Genomic DNA, 16472 nt, shown 5'->3' on the forward strand with positions numbered 1-16472 from the left:
AGAGCATGCTGGTCCTATACTCTACATATTTCCGTCTTCTATGTATCCCACTGTTCTGTGACAGATTTATTGAAAGTATCAGTTCCCATTCTACCTTGGCCAAATCAACTGATCTTAAAATCAGTTTTTCACCAATGAGAACTTTGATTTCAGGCCCATCCTTGGCTTTTTCCTTGACAATCTTGAATCTAAAGGAGTGTTGATTGCTGAGTACAAAATGCTCCCCCACTAATACTTCAATTACTTGTCTAGCTTTATTATCTTTATTCAGTCTTGTCTAATAGTTGGCAATGAAACCAGTTGAATGGACTGCAACAGCAGCTAATGAGTCTAAATTCGTCAGATTCCATCACTTAATGGCATTTTGATTTGTTTCTATCTTGAATTTGGGACCTGCCAGTTCAAAGTACTGATAGTCAGTTCACATCATTCAAATACATAGTGTTAATCGCTGATACCTATTTAAATATATGACATTATAGTAATTCCATAATATGCTGGAACCCTGAGAGCTGGAGTGAAGAGTTAGTCTGTTACAGATAATGTATAGAAACCAGAATCTTTAAAGCCAGTTCAGTTATCAGATTCTGACACAAAAATGGTTGGGAGTTGTAGATTAATAAGCAGGAGTATTTTGTTCCAATTAATCTCCACTTTAGAGATCCACACTGTCTGTGTGGAATTTGCACAATCTCCCCATGTCTGTGTGGGTTTCCTCCAGGTGCTCTGGTTTCCTTCCATAATCCAAAGATGTGCAGGTTAGATGAATTGGCTATGCTAAATTGACCATAGTATTAGGTGCATTAGTCAGGGGTCAATGTAGGGGAATGGGTCTGGGTGGGTTACTCTTCGGAGGGTCGATGTGGACTTGTTGGGCTGAAGGGCCTGCTTCCACACTAGGGAATCTAATCTCGATTGTGATGCTGTCAAAGCACAAAATACTAACAATGCTGTTTTGATGCAAAATATGATGGGCTATGACGACCAGCACCACCTGCAGGGAACTTGAACCTCACATGAAGAGTATTCCAAAAACATAAAAGCTAAGGAAAATGAGTAGGTTCCATCATTTGTATTTCAATATAAGACTTTAAAAGTATAATTCGCTGAAGTATAAATTGATGTAAAAGCCCAGTTTTGAAGTTGGAATGCTAACTTGAAGTAGTTAACATAGACCCTTATGAAAGTTTAAAGGTGTCATATTTGTTGTAAAATTCAAAGAGCTTTTCTTGGATTGCATCTTGATATGGAAACTTTCAGTCAAGGTCCACTCTGGGAATTACATATAGCATAGAGTCATAGTCATAGAGACGTACAGCATGGAAACAGACCCTTCGGTCCAACTCATCGTTGCCGACCAGATATCCCAACCTAATCTAGCCCCATTTGATTAGTTTTTTTTTTCAGGGAATAAAATGTACTATGATTCAACATTTAAAGATTTATTCTCTTTATTGTTATTTAGGAACTAAAATGCTGAATCATGTGTTAAACATCTGTGAAAAGGATGGGACTTTTGACAATATTTATCTGTGAGTATGCACTATTTTCTTCAAACCAGTTCGTTCCCAGTAGATAATTGGATTTAGAGATGGTTGCTCTTTAGGTTTCTATGGTGATGTTGCTTGTTTAGCAAGTGCATTTCTGTACACTCAGAGCAAATTTGTATCCTCCACCTGCACAGTCTAAATGCAAGCTTAATAACACTAATGAACATTGAGATACTCCTTGTATCTATCAATGGTTATTTATCAGTGGGAACTAGCTAATTCCTTTATTAGCTACGAGGCTGATCACTAGTTGGAAATCCTTTTAGATCTCCAGACTTCAAGTCATATCCACGTCTTCTCATGGTGAATCCTCTGAACCTCTACCTTATAGTGGAAGCAGAGATATTGGAAGGGTGAATGCAACAGGTAAAGTGTTTTGTAATTTCTGTGGATATGGCACAACTGCAAACTAGTATGGACTGTGGAAAAAATTGTGAAAACAACTAAACACTTTGAATTGCAGTGGATGGTCAGTACAAAGTGCATAGAAATCTTGGACCCTCCTTGCCTTTAAGATCATATAAATGCAACTGAATAGGGGCAGTAGCATTCATCCTTCCTTCACTATGATCAGGTTCCTTAGAATCGGTCTTGTGTTTATGTGACAATAGAAATCAAAATAATTATTCATTCATTCTGTTTCCTTCGGGACTTGAGTCGAGGTGTTCTGACACAGTAGTATGTCTCCCTTGAAGATTAGAAGTTCAGAAATGGTTTTACGTACTGAGGTGCATGTAAATTGCAGAATTTATTATAAAGTGTCAGCTTTGGGAAGGTATTCTTGTGAAGACATTGCTTGTGGGGCAGACAGGTGAATTATCATTATTGTTTTGAGCTCTGATTGAAGTACCCATTAGTTCTTTTATACTGTGTAAAGTGCACAGCATGCATAAATAGCACCCAAATTTAAAAATAACATAATAGAAAACCATTTAAATAGCAGCAAGTTGGCTATTGATCAGTCAGTGCTAGATGTATTCTGGACAGCTGTTGGAACTGCCAGTGACATGAATATGGTCACAGACTGTTCTTGGTGTAAATTTGTTCCTTTCAAACTTCCATTGATACAGCAGACAGCAACTGTCATTTAATTTTGCTATTGGTTAATGAGGGTTTGGAAATGATCTGGCTTAGTCTTCTCAGAATGAACTTGCAGTGATGTTCGTTACTTTGTCTCCCAATCCAAATTAGAGATAAAGTGATGTCTATCCACTGTGTGCTGGAATAACAGTGCATGCACACTTCATGAGTGTAACATTCGTGAAAAATCAAAAGATCTTGGTGCGAATGCTCAGTTCAGTGTGTAAATTGAATCCAAAGCACATTCCGTTCCCTATCCTGAGGTGTCCTTGCTTCATTTCCCTTTGGGATGTGGTTAAGCCCTGTCTCCAGATTTGAACTGCATTTACAAACTTAAGAACAGCCATTGCTGCAGCTGTACTATAAATGTGATCTGATGTGATGCTGAATTTCTAAAGCTGCAATGTACATTAACACTGTGTTTACCTTTTCAGGCACGTTCAAATCAGCAATGAATCAGCTATTGAATTCTACAGAAAATTTGGCTTTGGAATAATAGAAACTAAAAAGAACTACTACAAGAGGATAGAACCAGCTGATGCACATGTACTGCAGAAAACCCTCAAATACATTTCTCCATGCCAGAGTGTGGAAAATCAAAAGTGAAATAGTGGCTGAGCTTGCACGTTTGTTGCCAAAAAATGTCTGTACAGACGGTTGGGGGGTGCGTGTCGAGAGGAACCTGTTCTCTACAACGCGTTGTGGCAATATTCTTACCACGTTAACCTGAAACCACTCAAAATTATTCTTGCATAAAGCATTCTGTATCTTCACCCGTTAGAATTAATGTATCTGAGACAAACAACCCATCTGCCAGAACTGTAATCAAAGCATGGGGTTTGGGCATGTTTTTATTACTTTACCAGGTTCTATATGGGATTTTTTTTTTGTTTTCCAATTCAAACGTGCAAAGAAGTGATCTGATTTTGTATTTAAAAGAAATTCAGACCTATTCATGCATAGTTCATTTTTTTTCCATAAAAGTTGAATTAGTACTTTCAAGAACTAATTGTCCTATGAACTTATTTGTGCCTATTGGAGTTAAATCTCCCACTTTTCATTTCATGGAATAAATATTTCAATTTTAAAGGTGAGACTGGATAGTCTTGTGTGCTCACTGGTTCATTTTGTCAGCAGGAATCTTGTCCTATCCTTTGTGCTGCTGGCAAAGTCCCATGTGCCCACGCTTTTGTCTTGATTCCACTGTTTGTTTCTACTCAATGTCTAGAACAGCTATCTGTTTCATAACACAAGCCTGTGTTACACAAGAGTTGGATGAGACTTCGCTGGAAGACAAAGGGTCAAATGAAGTGATGAATGAAGTTTTGGATAAATTATTAAAAATTTACTTTTTAGAAATCTTCCATGTGGTGTGAATGTCACTAGCAAAGTTATTACCTATCCCTATTTGCCCTCGAGAAGGTGTTGAGCTGTTGCATTGAACCTACTGCAGTCTACCTACACTGGGGCGGCACTGTGGCTCAGTGGTTAGCATTGCTGCCTCACAGCGTCAGGGACTCTGGTTTGATTCCCCCCTCGGGCGACTGTATGGAGTTGTATATTCTCCTCTTGTCTGCATGGGCTTCTTCCAGTTGCTGCAGTTTCCTCTCACATTCCAAAGATGTTAGGTGGATTTGTCAAGCTAAAATTGCCCATAGTGTCCAGGGATGTGCAGGCTATGTGGATTAGACATAAGAAATGCAGAATTACAGGATAGGGTAAGGGAGTGGTGAGTCTGGGTGAGGTGCTCTGATGGTCAGTGTTGACTTGATGGGCAAAATGGCATGCTTCCTCACTGCAGGGATTCTGTGATCCTATTCTATGAAGTTGTAATATTTTGATCCAGTGGCACTGAAGGAAGGCTAAAATATAGATCGAGATTGAGATGGTGCGTGGCTTCCAATTTGCAGCTGGTGGTTTTTCCATACCTCTATTGCACATATTGTTCTAGTTGGTAAGGTGCTATCAAAGGAGCCTTGGTGAGTTGTAATAATGCTTTAAAGATGGTGTACATAATTTCCCTTGTGCATCAGTGGTGGAGTATGTGAATGCCAATAAAATGTGAAGATGTAAAAAGCACAGCAGGTCAAGCAGCATCAGGTGATCAGAAGAGTCAATGTTTCGGGAAGGACCCTTCATCAGGTCCTGCCTGTAACGTCAACTGTCCTGTTTCTGTGATGCTGCTCAACCTGCTTTTTTTTTCCAGCTTCGCATTTTACCAGCTCTGACTTTCCAGCATCTGCAGTCCTCACTGTCTCCAAGTCAGAGTATGTGAATGGTTGGTGGATGCAGTTGCTGATCAAGTGGACTGCCTTGAATGTTGGAGCTGTGTCACCCAGCCTAGTGAAAAGTATTCCATCACATTTCTGACTTGTGCCTTGCAGATGGTAGGCTAGCTTAGAGACATTAGATTTGTTACCCCAGAATATTCTTTTAAATATATTTATTCTTTCATGTGATGTCGCCATCACCAGTAAGGCTATTTGCTCTCCATTTTTAATTGCCCTTAGACTGAGTGACTGAGCAGAGTATTGCAGAGGATAGTTTACCTCATTGCTGTGGGTCTGGAGTCACTTGTAGGCCAGACCAGTTAAGGAAAGCAGATTTCCTTCCGTAAAGAATGCTTAGTGAATTTTGGTTTTCGTGACTATTGATGATTCCATCACTGGACTATTTTCAATTCTAGATTTGTTTCTTAAATTTCAACAGCTGTCACAATAGATCTGAGCAATAGCTTGGCCTGTTAGATTACTAGTCTAGTGATAATACCATTACTCCACCATCTTCTCAGGATTCCCAGTCACTGTCTGGCCATTAGAGCTACAGTATTCATATAGTTGATTCAGTTCCATTTCTCATCAATGATAATTCCCCCAGAATATTGATCGTGGGGGATTCAGTCTAGGTAATGGCATCAAATAAGGAAATGCTAGAGGAATTAAATACCTAATTTAGTTTGACCTTTACAGAAGAAGACACATAACCTGTCTGAAGTGCTGGGGAAGCAAGGGTCTATTGGAAGTAGGAATTAAAGTGAGGTTAGTTTAAAAACTGAAAGCTGATACTACATAAGATCGGTGGTAAAATATTGGTATGGATTGTGAATTAGTACGTTATGGTAGTATTGGTATGGATTAGTTAGCAACCAAGAAACACAGCAGGAATAAATTGGTCATCAAAGTTTGGGTGAAGATTTGTAGCTCGGGTGCTCGTTGTTGTGGTTCTGTTCGCCGAGCTGGAAATTTTTATTGCAAACGTTTCGTCCCCTGTCTAGGTGACATCCTCAGTGCTTGGGAGCCTCCTGTGAAGCGCTTCTGTGGTGTTTCCTCCGGCATTTATAGTGGCCTGTCCCTGCCGCTTCCGGTTGTCAGTTTCAGCTGTCCACTGTAGTGGCCGGTATATTGGAATTCCCAAGAATTCGACTGGGACAACACTACCATTATAAGGCAAGCCAAACAAAGAACAGCCAGGGAATTCCTAGAAGCATGGCACTCATCCACAAACTCCATCAACAAACACATCGACCTGGACCCAATATACGGCCACTACAGCGGACAGCTGAAACTGACAACCGGAAGCGGCAGGGACAGGCCACTATAAATGCCGGAGGAAACACCACAGAAGCGCTTCACAGGAGGCTCCCAAGCACTGAGGATGTCACCTAGACAGGGGACGAACGTTTGCAACAAAAATTTCCAGCTCGGCGAACAGAACCACAACAATAAATTGGTCATTTTTGGAGTGGAAAGTGCTGCAGGGGTCAGTGTTTCATTCCCAGCTATTCAAATATATATCAGCGAATTCGATGAGAGAATGGAGTGTAATATTTCAAAGTTTGCTGATGACCGAAATAATGTTGTGTTGCAAGAAAGATGTAAGGAGACTTCAAGACAATTTAAACAAGTTTGGTGAGTGGACAAATGTATAGTAGACGCAGCATAACATGGATAAATATGAAAGTTGTCCATTTGGATAGGCAAATAGATGTTGGGTGAAGGTCCAGAGAAAAAGCTAACCACCTTAGGATATATGGTAGACTCGTTTCAGACTGAGGTGAAGAGACATTTTGTCACTTGGAGATTGGTGAACTGTGGAATTCTCCATCACAGAGTACCATGCAAGCCAATTCACTGCTTTTAAGAAAGAAATAGATTTATTGATGCTAAAGATATCCGAGTCTGGGGATGGAGCAGGCGTATGGTGTTGAAGTAGAGGATCAGCTGTGATCCATGTGGAGTAGGCCCACATTTTTTCCTGCATCTATTATTTACATTTATATGAACGTTGTGGAGTGATGATTAAATTCTGTCTTATTGGAAACTATCATTATTCACATTTGTACAATGTGAATGTTATTTGTTACTTAACAGTCCAGATCTTGCTTTATAGGAATACAGGTGGTTTCAGCACTGGAGGAGATGGTACTGGACACTAGGCAATTATTTGAGAGCATTCCCACTTCTGAGCATATGATGGAGGGAGGCATCATTGAAGTGACTGAAGCTGAGGACACTACCCTAAGGAACTCCTGCAGTAATGTTCTGAGACTGATTGATTGATTGTCATTGAAGGTCAAGCCAACCATCTATCTTTGTGCTGGGTATGATTCTATGAATGGAGTCCCATTCCTTGATTCTCATTGCCTTCAATTTTACCAGCTCCTTGATGCCACTCTTGGTCAAGTGCTGTCTTTTATCAAGAGTAATCACTGTCACCTCTCAAGTCCATCTCTTTATCCACGTTTGGTGGAAGGCTACAATGAGATCAGGACCTGAGGGTAGTGAAAGTATGTAACTTCACATTTTCCCACATTACGTTGGTCTCATTGTATTCCATCTATCAACTTGTTTCCAAATCATTTGCAGCCTCTGTGTCCTCACAGATTTCATTCCCGCTTAGCTTTGTATCACCAACCTACTTAGATGATGAGACAGAGGGTAATATGTCTAATTCGTTAGTACATATTATAAATAACTCAGACGACAGTTATGAATCTTGTGGTACTCAACTATTCACAGCCTCCCAACTTAGAAATTCCCCATTCGTGACTGCTTTTTGGTTACTGTTAGTTCGCTAAGCTCATCCATGCAAATGTATTGATCCAACTCCAGGGGCCCTTATTCTATATTAATCTTTTGTGTGTCACATTATTGAATGCCTTGCAGAAATCCAGAGATACAAATCTATTGGCTCCCTTTTATTTACCTTTTATTAGTTACACACTTAAAAAGTTAATATTTGTCCAAACAAGATTTCTAAAGTTTTTCTAAAATCATGTTGACTTTGATCATATTATGCTTTTCTAAGTGCATTCATTTTTTTTGATTGTAGATTTTAGCATTGGTGATGAGCTTCAGTGCATTTATACAAATTGAATGTTTCAGCACTATCATGTAATACCTTGCCTGTCTTCTCTTTTGTTATACAGTATATCAATGAGTTTGGATTTCAGACAGACTGGTTGAGGAAAAGGCAAGGTCAACAACCACCTTTGGCTTCTATATAACACTGTTTGTTTGTTCTGTATTAAGACTCAATATTATAATACATAGTTTTCCAAGATATACCAAGATCTAATCTTACTGTCCTATTTTTGAAAGGCAATTCCGTGAACTCTACCACCTAATGCTTGTCATTCTAATTCTACATGCTTATCTGCACATTTCTCATGTTCACATAGCTAGACTTCATGCTGCTGCTCTCTTGCATTTATTTAATTCTGTATACAATGCTATTTATTAGAGTGAGGAACAACTCCTTGACATCATCACAAGGTTGTTCCAAGGTCCCAGTGTCTCTGAACAACTCTCCTCCAAGCTTTTCTTCTGCCATGATAAATATTAATTAAGTTACGTGATCAGTATTTACCCTGTTTACTATACAATGTTTCCTTTTATCTCTCCCAATGCTCCCTGAGTCTTTGACTTTGTTCATCTTCATTGGTCAGGTGGGTAAGGAAAGTCTTTGATTAGGTATAGAAAAAGTTGTGGTGAAGTTAGGGAGTGTTTGTTTCTCTGCTGACTTCTGTTATATTGAAAATGTAATTGATTTTGGTGGTCTGGCCACCACCTTGAATAGGAAGTGCAAAACGGGGATCAGTCAAAGGTAAGTGGCATTTTGTGACACACTGTACTTACTTATTCCAGTTGTGCACGTGGTTCCTGCTCTAAAGGAGGCAAAGAAGAGGCAGAAACGATTTGATGAAGTGACGGGAATGCAATAGATGTGTGTTTCTCATCGATCTGTTGTCTATCTATCATATGATCTAATTTTCTTCCCACATAGTAGTGTGATAACCCATTATGTAATCCTGAAGCTGTTCATTCCATACAAATTGTGCTTTCCACATTCACCAGTTTGCTGATTTTTATCAAATGGATCTGATAGTTTGAATTTTTTCAGTGTAAAGATTAGTATGGATGATTTTTATTACATTGGCTGATTGTTGATAGGCCATAGACATTGTTTTATTTCCTTGATCTCGAAGATCATTTGGATTTTGATCTGTGTATGATACTGTTGCTTCCATGTTAAACTCTTAGTTAATTAAAGTTATTTATTGAAACTTTCTTGTTGTAGAGATTGTAGTACTAAAAGTGAAAGATGTTAAAAGTTTCTGCAGTTCTAAAAGCTGCTTTTTAAAGTAAATTTTGGTTTTCTGATATCGGAATGTTGTCTTGAGACTAAGGACGGTACACCTTTTCCAAGATGGCTGAAGGATTCCTAACAATCGTTGAGTGGAAACTTTCCCAAAATGATGTTAATTGATAAGATACAATGATCTTTGACTATCAAACTTGGCATGTTTTTTTTCCCTTTAAGGGATCAAATCTGCTTTGGGTGTCTGACAATCTGCCTCTTTCAGTGCTTGGTCTGGATTTATCTCCTTGGCTATGAGTTGGCTTTTTACTATGTTTTTTTTAGATAAAATTTGTATCATCTGTTACTGGCTATAAAAGGCTTTTAGTCAGAATTTGTTCTTTTTGGTGGTTTTTCTGAAGAAGTTTTCTGTTGAGATGCGTTTTCTTCAGTGGCTTCACTGACTGCTAGCTGGCCTTAAAGCTGTCCCAAAAATTTTTTTGAAAAAGTGATCACTTTTAGTTCTTAAAAATAATTTCAGGTCTGTTTCTTAATCTTCAATGCTGTCATGATTTTTTTAAAAGTATGGTTTTTATGTCCCCCCATAAATTTGGGTTTAAGTCAGACTTGTCAAGAAGAAGGCAAGACCAATCTCTTTAGGCTTGGGCTTATTATCTATTTATTATGTGTTAAGCCTAAACATAACTCTACGCAGTATTTGGAGATATACATGGCTCTAATCTTAGTGTTACATTGTTGAAAGACTATCCCATGAACTGTACTGCTTCACGTTAGTCTGTCAACTCCATATGCTTACCTGTACGTTTCTAACATTTCATGTGGTTCGAGTTCAGGTTCCAGTTAGTTTTCCATGTATTTCTCTTTTCCCTCTCTTTAACTCCACTTACTGCTATTTATGCCCAGTGAGGAGTAGCTCCGTAATGTAAATACAAGTTTGCTGCAGGGTTGTAAAGCCTTAGCACCTGCTACCTAATCATAAATTTTGTGTCTGTTGGTTCTCCAATCTCCCGGTGTCACTTAGTTATTTTACGTTGGCCTAGATCTCAAACAAATGAAGATGTAAATCCCCAGACGGGACCTTTCGGTTTTGAGATCGGTCAAAAGAATCAATGCAATGCATTCTGCATAAAGCAAGGTTATTAGTTTAATAAAGTAAGGCAGCCTGACACAATTCTGTCCAGCAACACAGAGGTTAACGCTTCTGTGTTCTGTGGTGAAATTGTGCAATTACAACTGAACAATAAGCATTTATTCTGTTTTTAAGAGACAGTGCAGCCAGCCTTAATTACAAGAAAAGACCAACCAACTGTAATATGGTGACAATTTTTGTTTCCCTATCCACAGATGTTACCACTATCCTTACCCCACCCCACCCCACCCCACCCCACCCCATAAACCTCATTTTTAATCAGCAAGGAACTTGAGTATTTCCAGTATATATTCAGAGTCTACTCTTATACTTTCATTATAACAATGAAATATGTCAGAGTTGTACAGCACACGGACAGACCCTTCGGTCTGTCTTGTCCATGCTGACCAGATATCCTAAATTCATCTGTGCCATTTGCCAGCATTTGGCCCATATCCCCCCAAATCCTTTCTATTCATGTACCCATCCCGATGCCTTTTAAATGTTGTTGTAATAGTATCCGCCTCCACCACCACCTCTGGCAGCTAACTCTACACACGCACCACCCTCTGCCTGGAAAAAAGTTGCCCCTTTTAAATCTTTCTCTTCTCACTTTAAACTTATTTCCTGTAGATTTGGACTCCCCTACCCTGGAGGAAAACAGCCCCAGCCTACTCAACATCTCCCTCTAGATCCAACCCTGATTAACATCCTTGTTAAACAAGAACAGAAGTTGTTGGATAAGCTCAGCAGATCTGGAAGCATCTGTGAAGATAAATCCAGAATTAACGTTTCCGGTCCGCTGACCCTTCCTCAGAACTTCTCCTTAGCTTTTCCAGCAATTTCTTCTTTTTCTTTTGTTTCTGATTTACAGCATTTCTTTCGGTTTTTATTTAACACCCCCGTTAAACGTGGTGTTCCCTGAGCAGGACTCGAACACTCGACGCCATGACTTTAGCCCGGGGTGGGGGAGGGGATGAGGGTGGAGAATGCTCGTTCGAACAGCGATCCGCCTTCCGATTGGGTACGCCCCTTGACGCACGCACGCGCTCAAACCCCTCCCCGGGCTCGCTGTCAATCGTGTGACGTCACATAACACTGGCCCCGCCCCACCCTCACCAGTACTTCCGGCTCCGACTCGAGTGGTGTCTCCCATTGGCACCATGACGTCACGGCCGGAGCTCGGATAGGCTGATCGCCATGACAACGGAGGGCAGCAGGTTAGGGTGTACGAGGAGCTGAGGTTCTGGGGTTGAGGGGTGGGGTGGGGGGGAGGGCGGGTTGGGCAGGGGTGTGGGGACGAAAGGCCTGAAACCCCCCCCCACCCCCTTCCAAGATACAGAGAAAGTTCCAGCAGTTTTGGACAGGGGGGAGGGAGGGGGTGGGGGGGTAGGTTGACCCCCTCACCCTCAGCCTTGCACCCAATCCTCAGGCCTGCAGCTGCCTTTGTCGAGGGTGGGATGATCGGAGGGAGGGAGTAGAGGCCTACTATTAATTCCCCTCCCCCCAGCAGATGATATGCTGTATGATTAGAGTCTAGGATCCTGGTCTCTTCAGCCCTGCACTTTAAGCCCACCCCCACCCATCCCATTCTCTACACTCCACCCACTAACAAGCCTCACCTCCCATCCCCACTCCTCCAAAAGTTAGGGCAGCAGGGAGAGGTGGGCAATGTGGGTACCGACTGCCTGGATTATGCAGGAGCCTCCAGAAGTGGATTCCTTCCTGACTGCACTCTGAGGTAAGGTAGTTCACTTTAGGGGATGGGAGTTAATTGTTCGTGTGGTTGCAGAATTGCGATACACTTTCTCCATCCACTTGTCCTGGCATCGCACTGTGCCTCCAGTCTCTAAATTCCACAATGAGAATGTAAACTAGTGTCAGACATGCCTTATGAGGTGACACCTTCATCATTGAAGCAGTATGAACCCACAAGTCTCTGATTCAAATGTGAGTTCACAATCCAGGCTGGTGCTCTGTTGCCATTTATGCCATACAGAAGGAGTGGTGCCATGTGTGTCAAAATGATTTTTGACTGCTCAGGTGGATGTAAAATATTGAATGGTAGAATTTAAAGATGAACAGGAGATTGATGCCCTGGCTAATATTTACTTGCCAACATAAACTGAAAAACTGGTGACTCTCACTTTGCTGTTTGCAAATTGATTGTTGCTTTTTCTAAATTGCAATAGTGATTATACTACTGAAGTATTTCATTTACTGAAAATTACTTGACAAATCCTGAAAGGCTCTAGAGAAATGAGTCTTTGTCTTTTTCCTCTTTGCCAATTCTACCTTCTTTCCACTGCTTCACCATTGGCAGCTTAGCCTTCAACTGCCCTGATTCTGAGATCTGAAATTCTGTCCTTTAATCTTTCTGGTACTGTCACTTCTTGTAAGGCTTTTCTTAAAACTCACTCTTTGATTAAAGGTTTTGGTCACCTACCCTAATATCTCCTTTTGTGCTCAGTTGTTGTTGCTGCTTGAAGGTCCTGTGAAATGCTCTCGGACACTTTTACTTTGTTACAGTCAGTATATAAATGCAAATTGTTGTTGACTAGTTATTGTGTATGACCAAAATTATGTGGTCTTGTGAATGTTTAGTGAAGGATGTTGTGAAACCTGAAAGGGTTCAGAAAAGATTTGCAAGGATTTTGCCAGAGTTCAAAGGTTTGGGCTGTTTTCCCTGGAGTGTTGGAGGCTGAGGGGCGACATTATGGGGATTTATAAAATCATGAGGGACATGGATAGAGTAACTAGACAAGATCTTTTCCCTGAGGTGGGAGAGTCCAGAACTAGAGGGCATAGATTTGTGCTGAGAGGGGATAAAAGCAAACTAAGGGGCAACTTTTTCACGCAGAGGGTGGTGCATGTATGGAATGAGCTGCCAGAGAAAGTGGTGGGGGCTGGTACAATTACAACATTTAAAAAGCATCTGGATGGGTATATCAATAGGAAGGGTTTAGAGGGATAAAACTTAAATGTTGGTAAATGGGACGAGATTAATTTAGGATATCTGGTTGGGATGGGCATGTTAAACCGAATGGTCTTTTTTAGTGCTGTACATCTCTGTGACTCCATTACTGCTGTCCTTGCACCATGTCTTCGTGGCTTCTGCAAATGTCAGAATGCACACACTACACCTGCGTTAACTTACTGCATCTCTGTGCCAACTGTATAGCTGTGGCTTTGTACTCCCAAAGTATTTGAGCTATTCAATGCAAAACTCTAGGAAGGTGAGGGAGAAAGGAACAGGGGGATATACTGATAGGGGGAGATGTGAGAGAAGCATGAAAGGGACTCCTGGACCTGCATTACTCGTGTGAATGTCTGTTCTATGCTGTCAGTTGTCTGTGCAATCAGTACGTGTCTTTATGCCATATACACTACAGTTACATTGTACAATAAAGGCTTTCTTGGGAAAGTTGCTGTGCATGTCTCAGTGATTTCTTACATTGTTTTAGAACCATTGCATGTACAGAATAATCAGTCAATAATTATCTATAGTTTTGGTATTCTAAAACATACCCATGTATGACGACAACAACCTGCCTTTATAAAGTAACTTTAGTATGGGATAATGTACTAAGATCTGTCATGAGACATTCTGAAACCAAATTTGACACAAACCACATGAGATATTATTACAAGTTGGGGGAGACAATGAAATAAAGAAATTGAAAATGGAAATTCCAGATGTTAGGGCCTGGGAAGTTGAATATCAATTAAAATATAAAATAGCAGTTAGACAAACTTCCAATTTTCCATTTGGAAATTGATAGTTTGTTTAACTGCTATTTTTTTCCCAACTGGACTTGCATTTATGGAAGGAATTGTAAAAACAGGTGAAGGCCATTCACCCCTCAAAAGATGCATCATTTAGTTGTTTTTTTAATCCACTTGTGAATTCCAACCACCTAAATTGATTCCATACCTTTTTAACCTTAAGAGGTTGAAAAGCATGTACCGAAGATCTATATTTACTGGCAGCCTGCTTTAGAAAGTAGTGTTTGGTCAAAACATATCAAGCCTTCCATTGCAGCATTTCAAAGGTTTAGGGTTGAGAGACCTTTGCAAAGTCTTGCTTGGGTTCAAGCAGCACTCTGCATGTAACAGGACTGAGTGACTCAATCCTAAATAATGTGTTAAAACAACAATTTTCCTAATCAGTTAGACAGTTCTTGTATTTTGGTGAAACAACAGGGCTGGACTTGTACAAATAATGGTAGAGCCATAGATAGTGATGTAGAACAGAGAGACCTGGGGATTCAGGTACGTAATTCTTTGAAATATGCGTCACAGGTAGACAGGATGGTTAAGAAAGCATTTACCATGCTTCCTTCATTGCTCAGACTTTTTGAGTATAGGAGTTGGTATGTCATTTTGAGGTTGTAAAAGGATGTTGGTGAGACCTCTTCTGAGGTACTTTGTCTGGTTCTGGTCACCCTGGTATAGGAAGGATATTTCTAAAGTGGAGAGAGTTGAGTAAAGATTGATTTGATTTATTGTAGTCACATGTAACTAAGTATGCTGAAAAGCTTTGTTTTGTGAGCAGTTCAGGCAAATGATAGCAAACAAGGACATCCAGATCACAGGGCGGTTAGAGTGAGACATGCAAGGTTTTAGCTGCAACAGGAGGTGTGCAAAGCAAGATCAATATTATTTGAAGTTAGAGAGGTCCATTAAGCAGTCTACTAATAGCAGAGAAGAAGCTGTTCTTGAACCTGTGGTGTATGTGTTCAAGCTTCTGTATGTTTTGCCTGACACCAAGATTGGAATTGAGCATGACCAGGATAGGTGGGGTCTTTGATGTTGACCGCCTTTCTGCAGGAATGAGAGTATAAATAAAGGATTGTTAGCTTCTGTGCACACAACTTTCTGTAGTTTCTTAGGGTCCTGGATGGAGCAGTCTGTACCAGACTGTTACGCACCCACGTAGAATGCTTTCTATGGTACGTCTGTAAAGGTTGGTGAGGGTGCTTATGGATATGCTGAACTTCATAAGCTACCTGAGGAATAAGAGCCTTGGTGTGCTTTCTTGAACATTGCATCTACATGGGAGATCAAGGACAGATCATTGGTTATTGTAACTCCTAGAAACTTGATGATTAGATTAGATTCCCTACAGTGTGGAAACAGGCCCTTCGGCCCAACAAGTCCACACCGACCCTCCGAAGAGTAATCCACCCAGACCCATTTCCTTCTGACGATGCACAGTTTAGTATAGCCAATTCACCTGCCCTGCACATCTTTGTGACTGTGGGAGGAAACCGGAGCACCCAAAGGAAACCCACACAGACATGGGGAGAATGTGCAAACTCCACACAGACAGTCGCCCGAGGCTGGAATTGAACCTGTGATCCTGGTGCTGTGAGGCAGCAGTGCTAACCACTGAGCCACTGTGCTGCCCATGATCTCCACTTCAGCTGGAGATAGGGGTGTGTCCTGCTTGTTTCTTCCTGAAGTCAATGATCAGTTGTTTTGTTTTGCCGACATTGAGTGAAAGGTTGTTATCATTGCACCACGACATCCCAAGCACTCTATCTCCTTCCTGTATTCTGACTCATCATTGTTCGATAGTCGTCCTACCACGATGGTGTTGTCAGCAAGGCTGTAGATGTCTTTCGAATGGAATTTGGTTGCACATTCACTGGTGTACAGGAGTACATTAGGGGGCTGAGAAGTCAATGTTAAGGATTATTGTGGAGGAGATGCTGATGTCTATCTTCTCTGATTGCGCTCTGTGGAACGGGAAGCTGAGGATCCAATGCAGAGGGTGGAGCTGAGAATGAGGTCTCAGTTTTAAGATTAGACTGTTAGGGATTATGGTGTTGAAGGCAGAGCTGTAGTCAATGGATAGGAAGCTGATGTAGGTGTCCTTGTTATCCAAATGTTCCAGGGATGAATATGGGGCTAGGCAAATAGTGTCCGCTGTGGACTTGTTTTATTGGTAGGCAAATTGCAGGGATCGAGGCATGCTAGGAGACTAAAGTTGGTGAATGCTGTGACCAGCCTCTTGAAAATTATGGTTGTCAGAGCCACTGGGCAGTAGTCATTGAGGCATATTGCATGTGTTTTCTTTGATGGTACACTGATGACCAAGATGTTGCTGG

General features: G+C 40.9%; 2 protein-coding genes across 8 annotated transcripts in view; both read left to right on the plus strand.

The window, feature by feature from the left end:
• Positions 1 to 3724, plus strand: part of naa50 (N-alpha-acetyltransferase 50, NatE catalytic subunit) — a 30337-nt gene extending 26613 nt beyond the window's left edge. For both annotated transcript variants that reach the window (XM_043691256.1, XM_043691255.1), the window contains exons 4-5: positions 1466 to 1532; positions 3065 to 3724. In XM_043691256.1, coding sequence (XP_043547191.1) covers positions 1466 to 1532; positions 3065 to 3236 — 239 coding nt within the window. In that variant the 3' untranslated portion in view covers positions 3237 to 3724. The remainder of the gene's footprint in view (positions 1 to 1465; positions 1533 to 3064) is intronic.
• Positions 3725 to 6292: 2568 nt separating this feature from the next.
• Positions 6293 to 16472, plus strand: part of LOC122550483 (basic helix-loop-helix domain-containing protein USF3) — a 57265-nt gene continuing 47085 nt past the window's right edge. The window contains exons 1-2 of one of the 6 annotated variants that reach the window (XM_043691259.1): positions 6293 to 7230; positions 8059 to 8577. The gene's annotated coding sequence lies outside the window, so the exon portion shown is untranslated. Of the gene's footprint in view, positions 8578 to 10962; positions 11580 to 11660; positions 12101 to 16472 lie in introns of those variants that run through there. The other 5 variants (XM_043691261.1, XM_043691262.1, XM_043691257.1 and 2 more) reach the window with 5 other exon arrangements.

This window comes from Chiloscyllium plagiosum, chromosome 6 (assembly GCF_004010195.1).
Source record: "Chiloscyllium plagiosum isolate BGI_BamShark_2017 chromosome 6, ASM401019v2, whole genome shotgun sequence".
NCBI lineage: Eukaryota > Metazoa > Chordata > Chondrichthyes > Orectolobiformes > Hemiscylliidae > Chiloscyllium > Chiloscyllium plagiosum.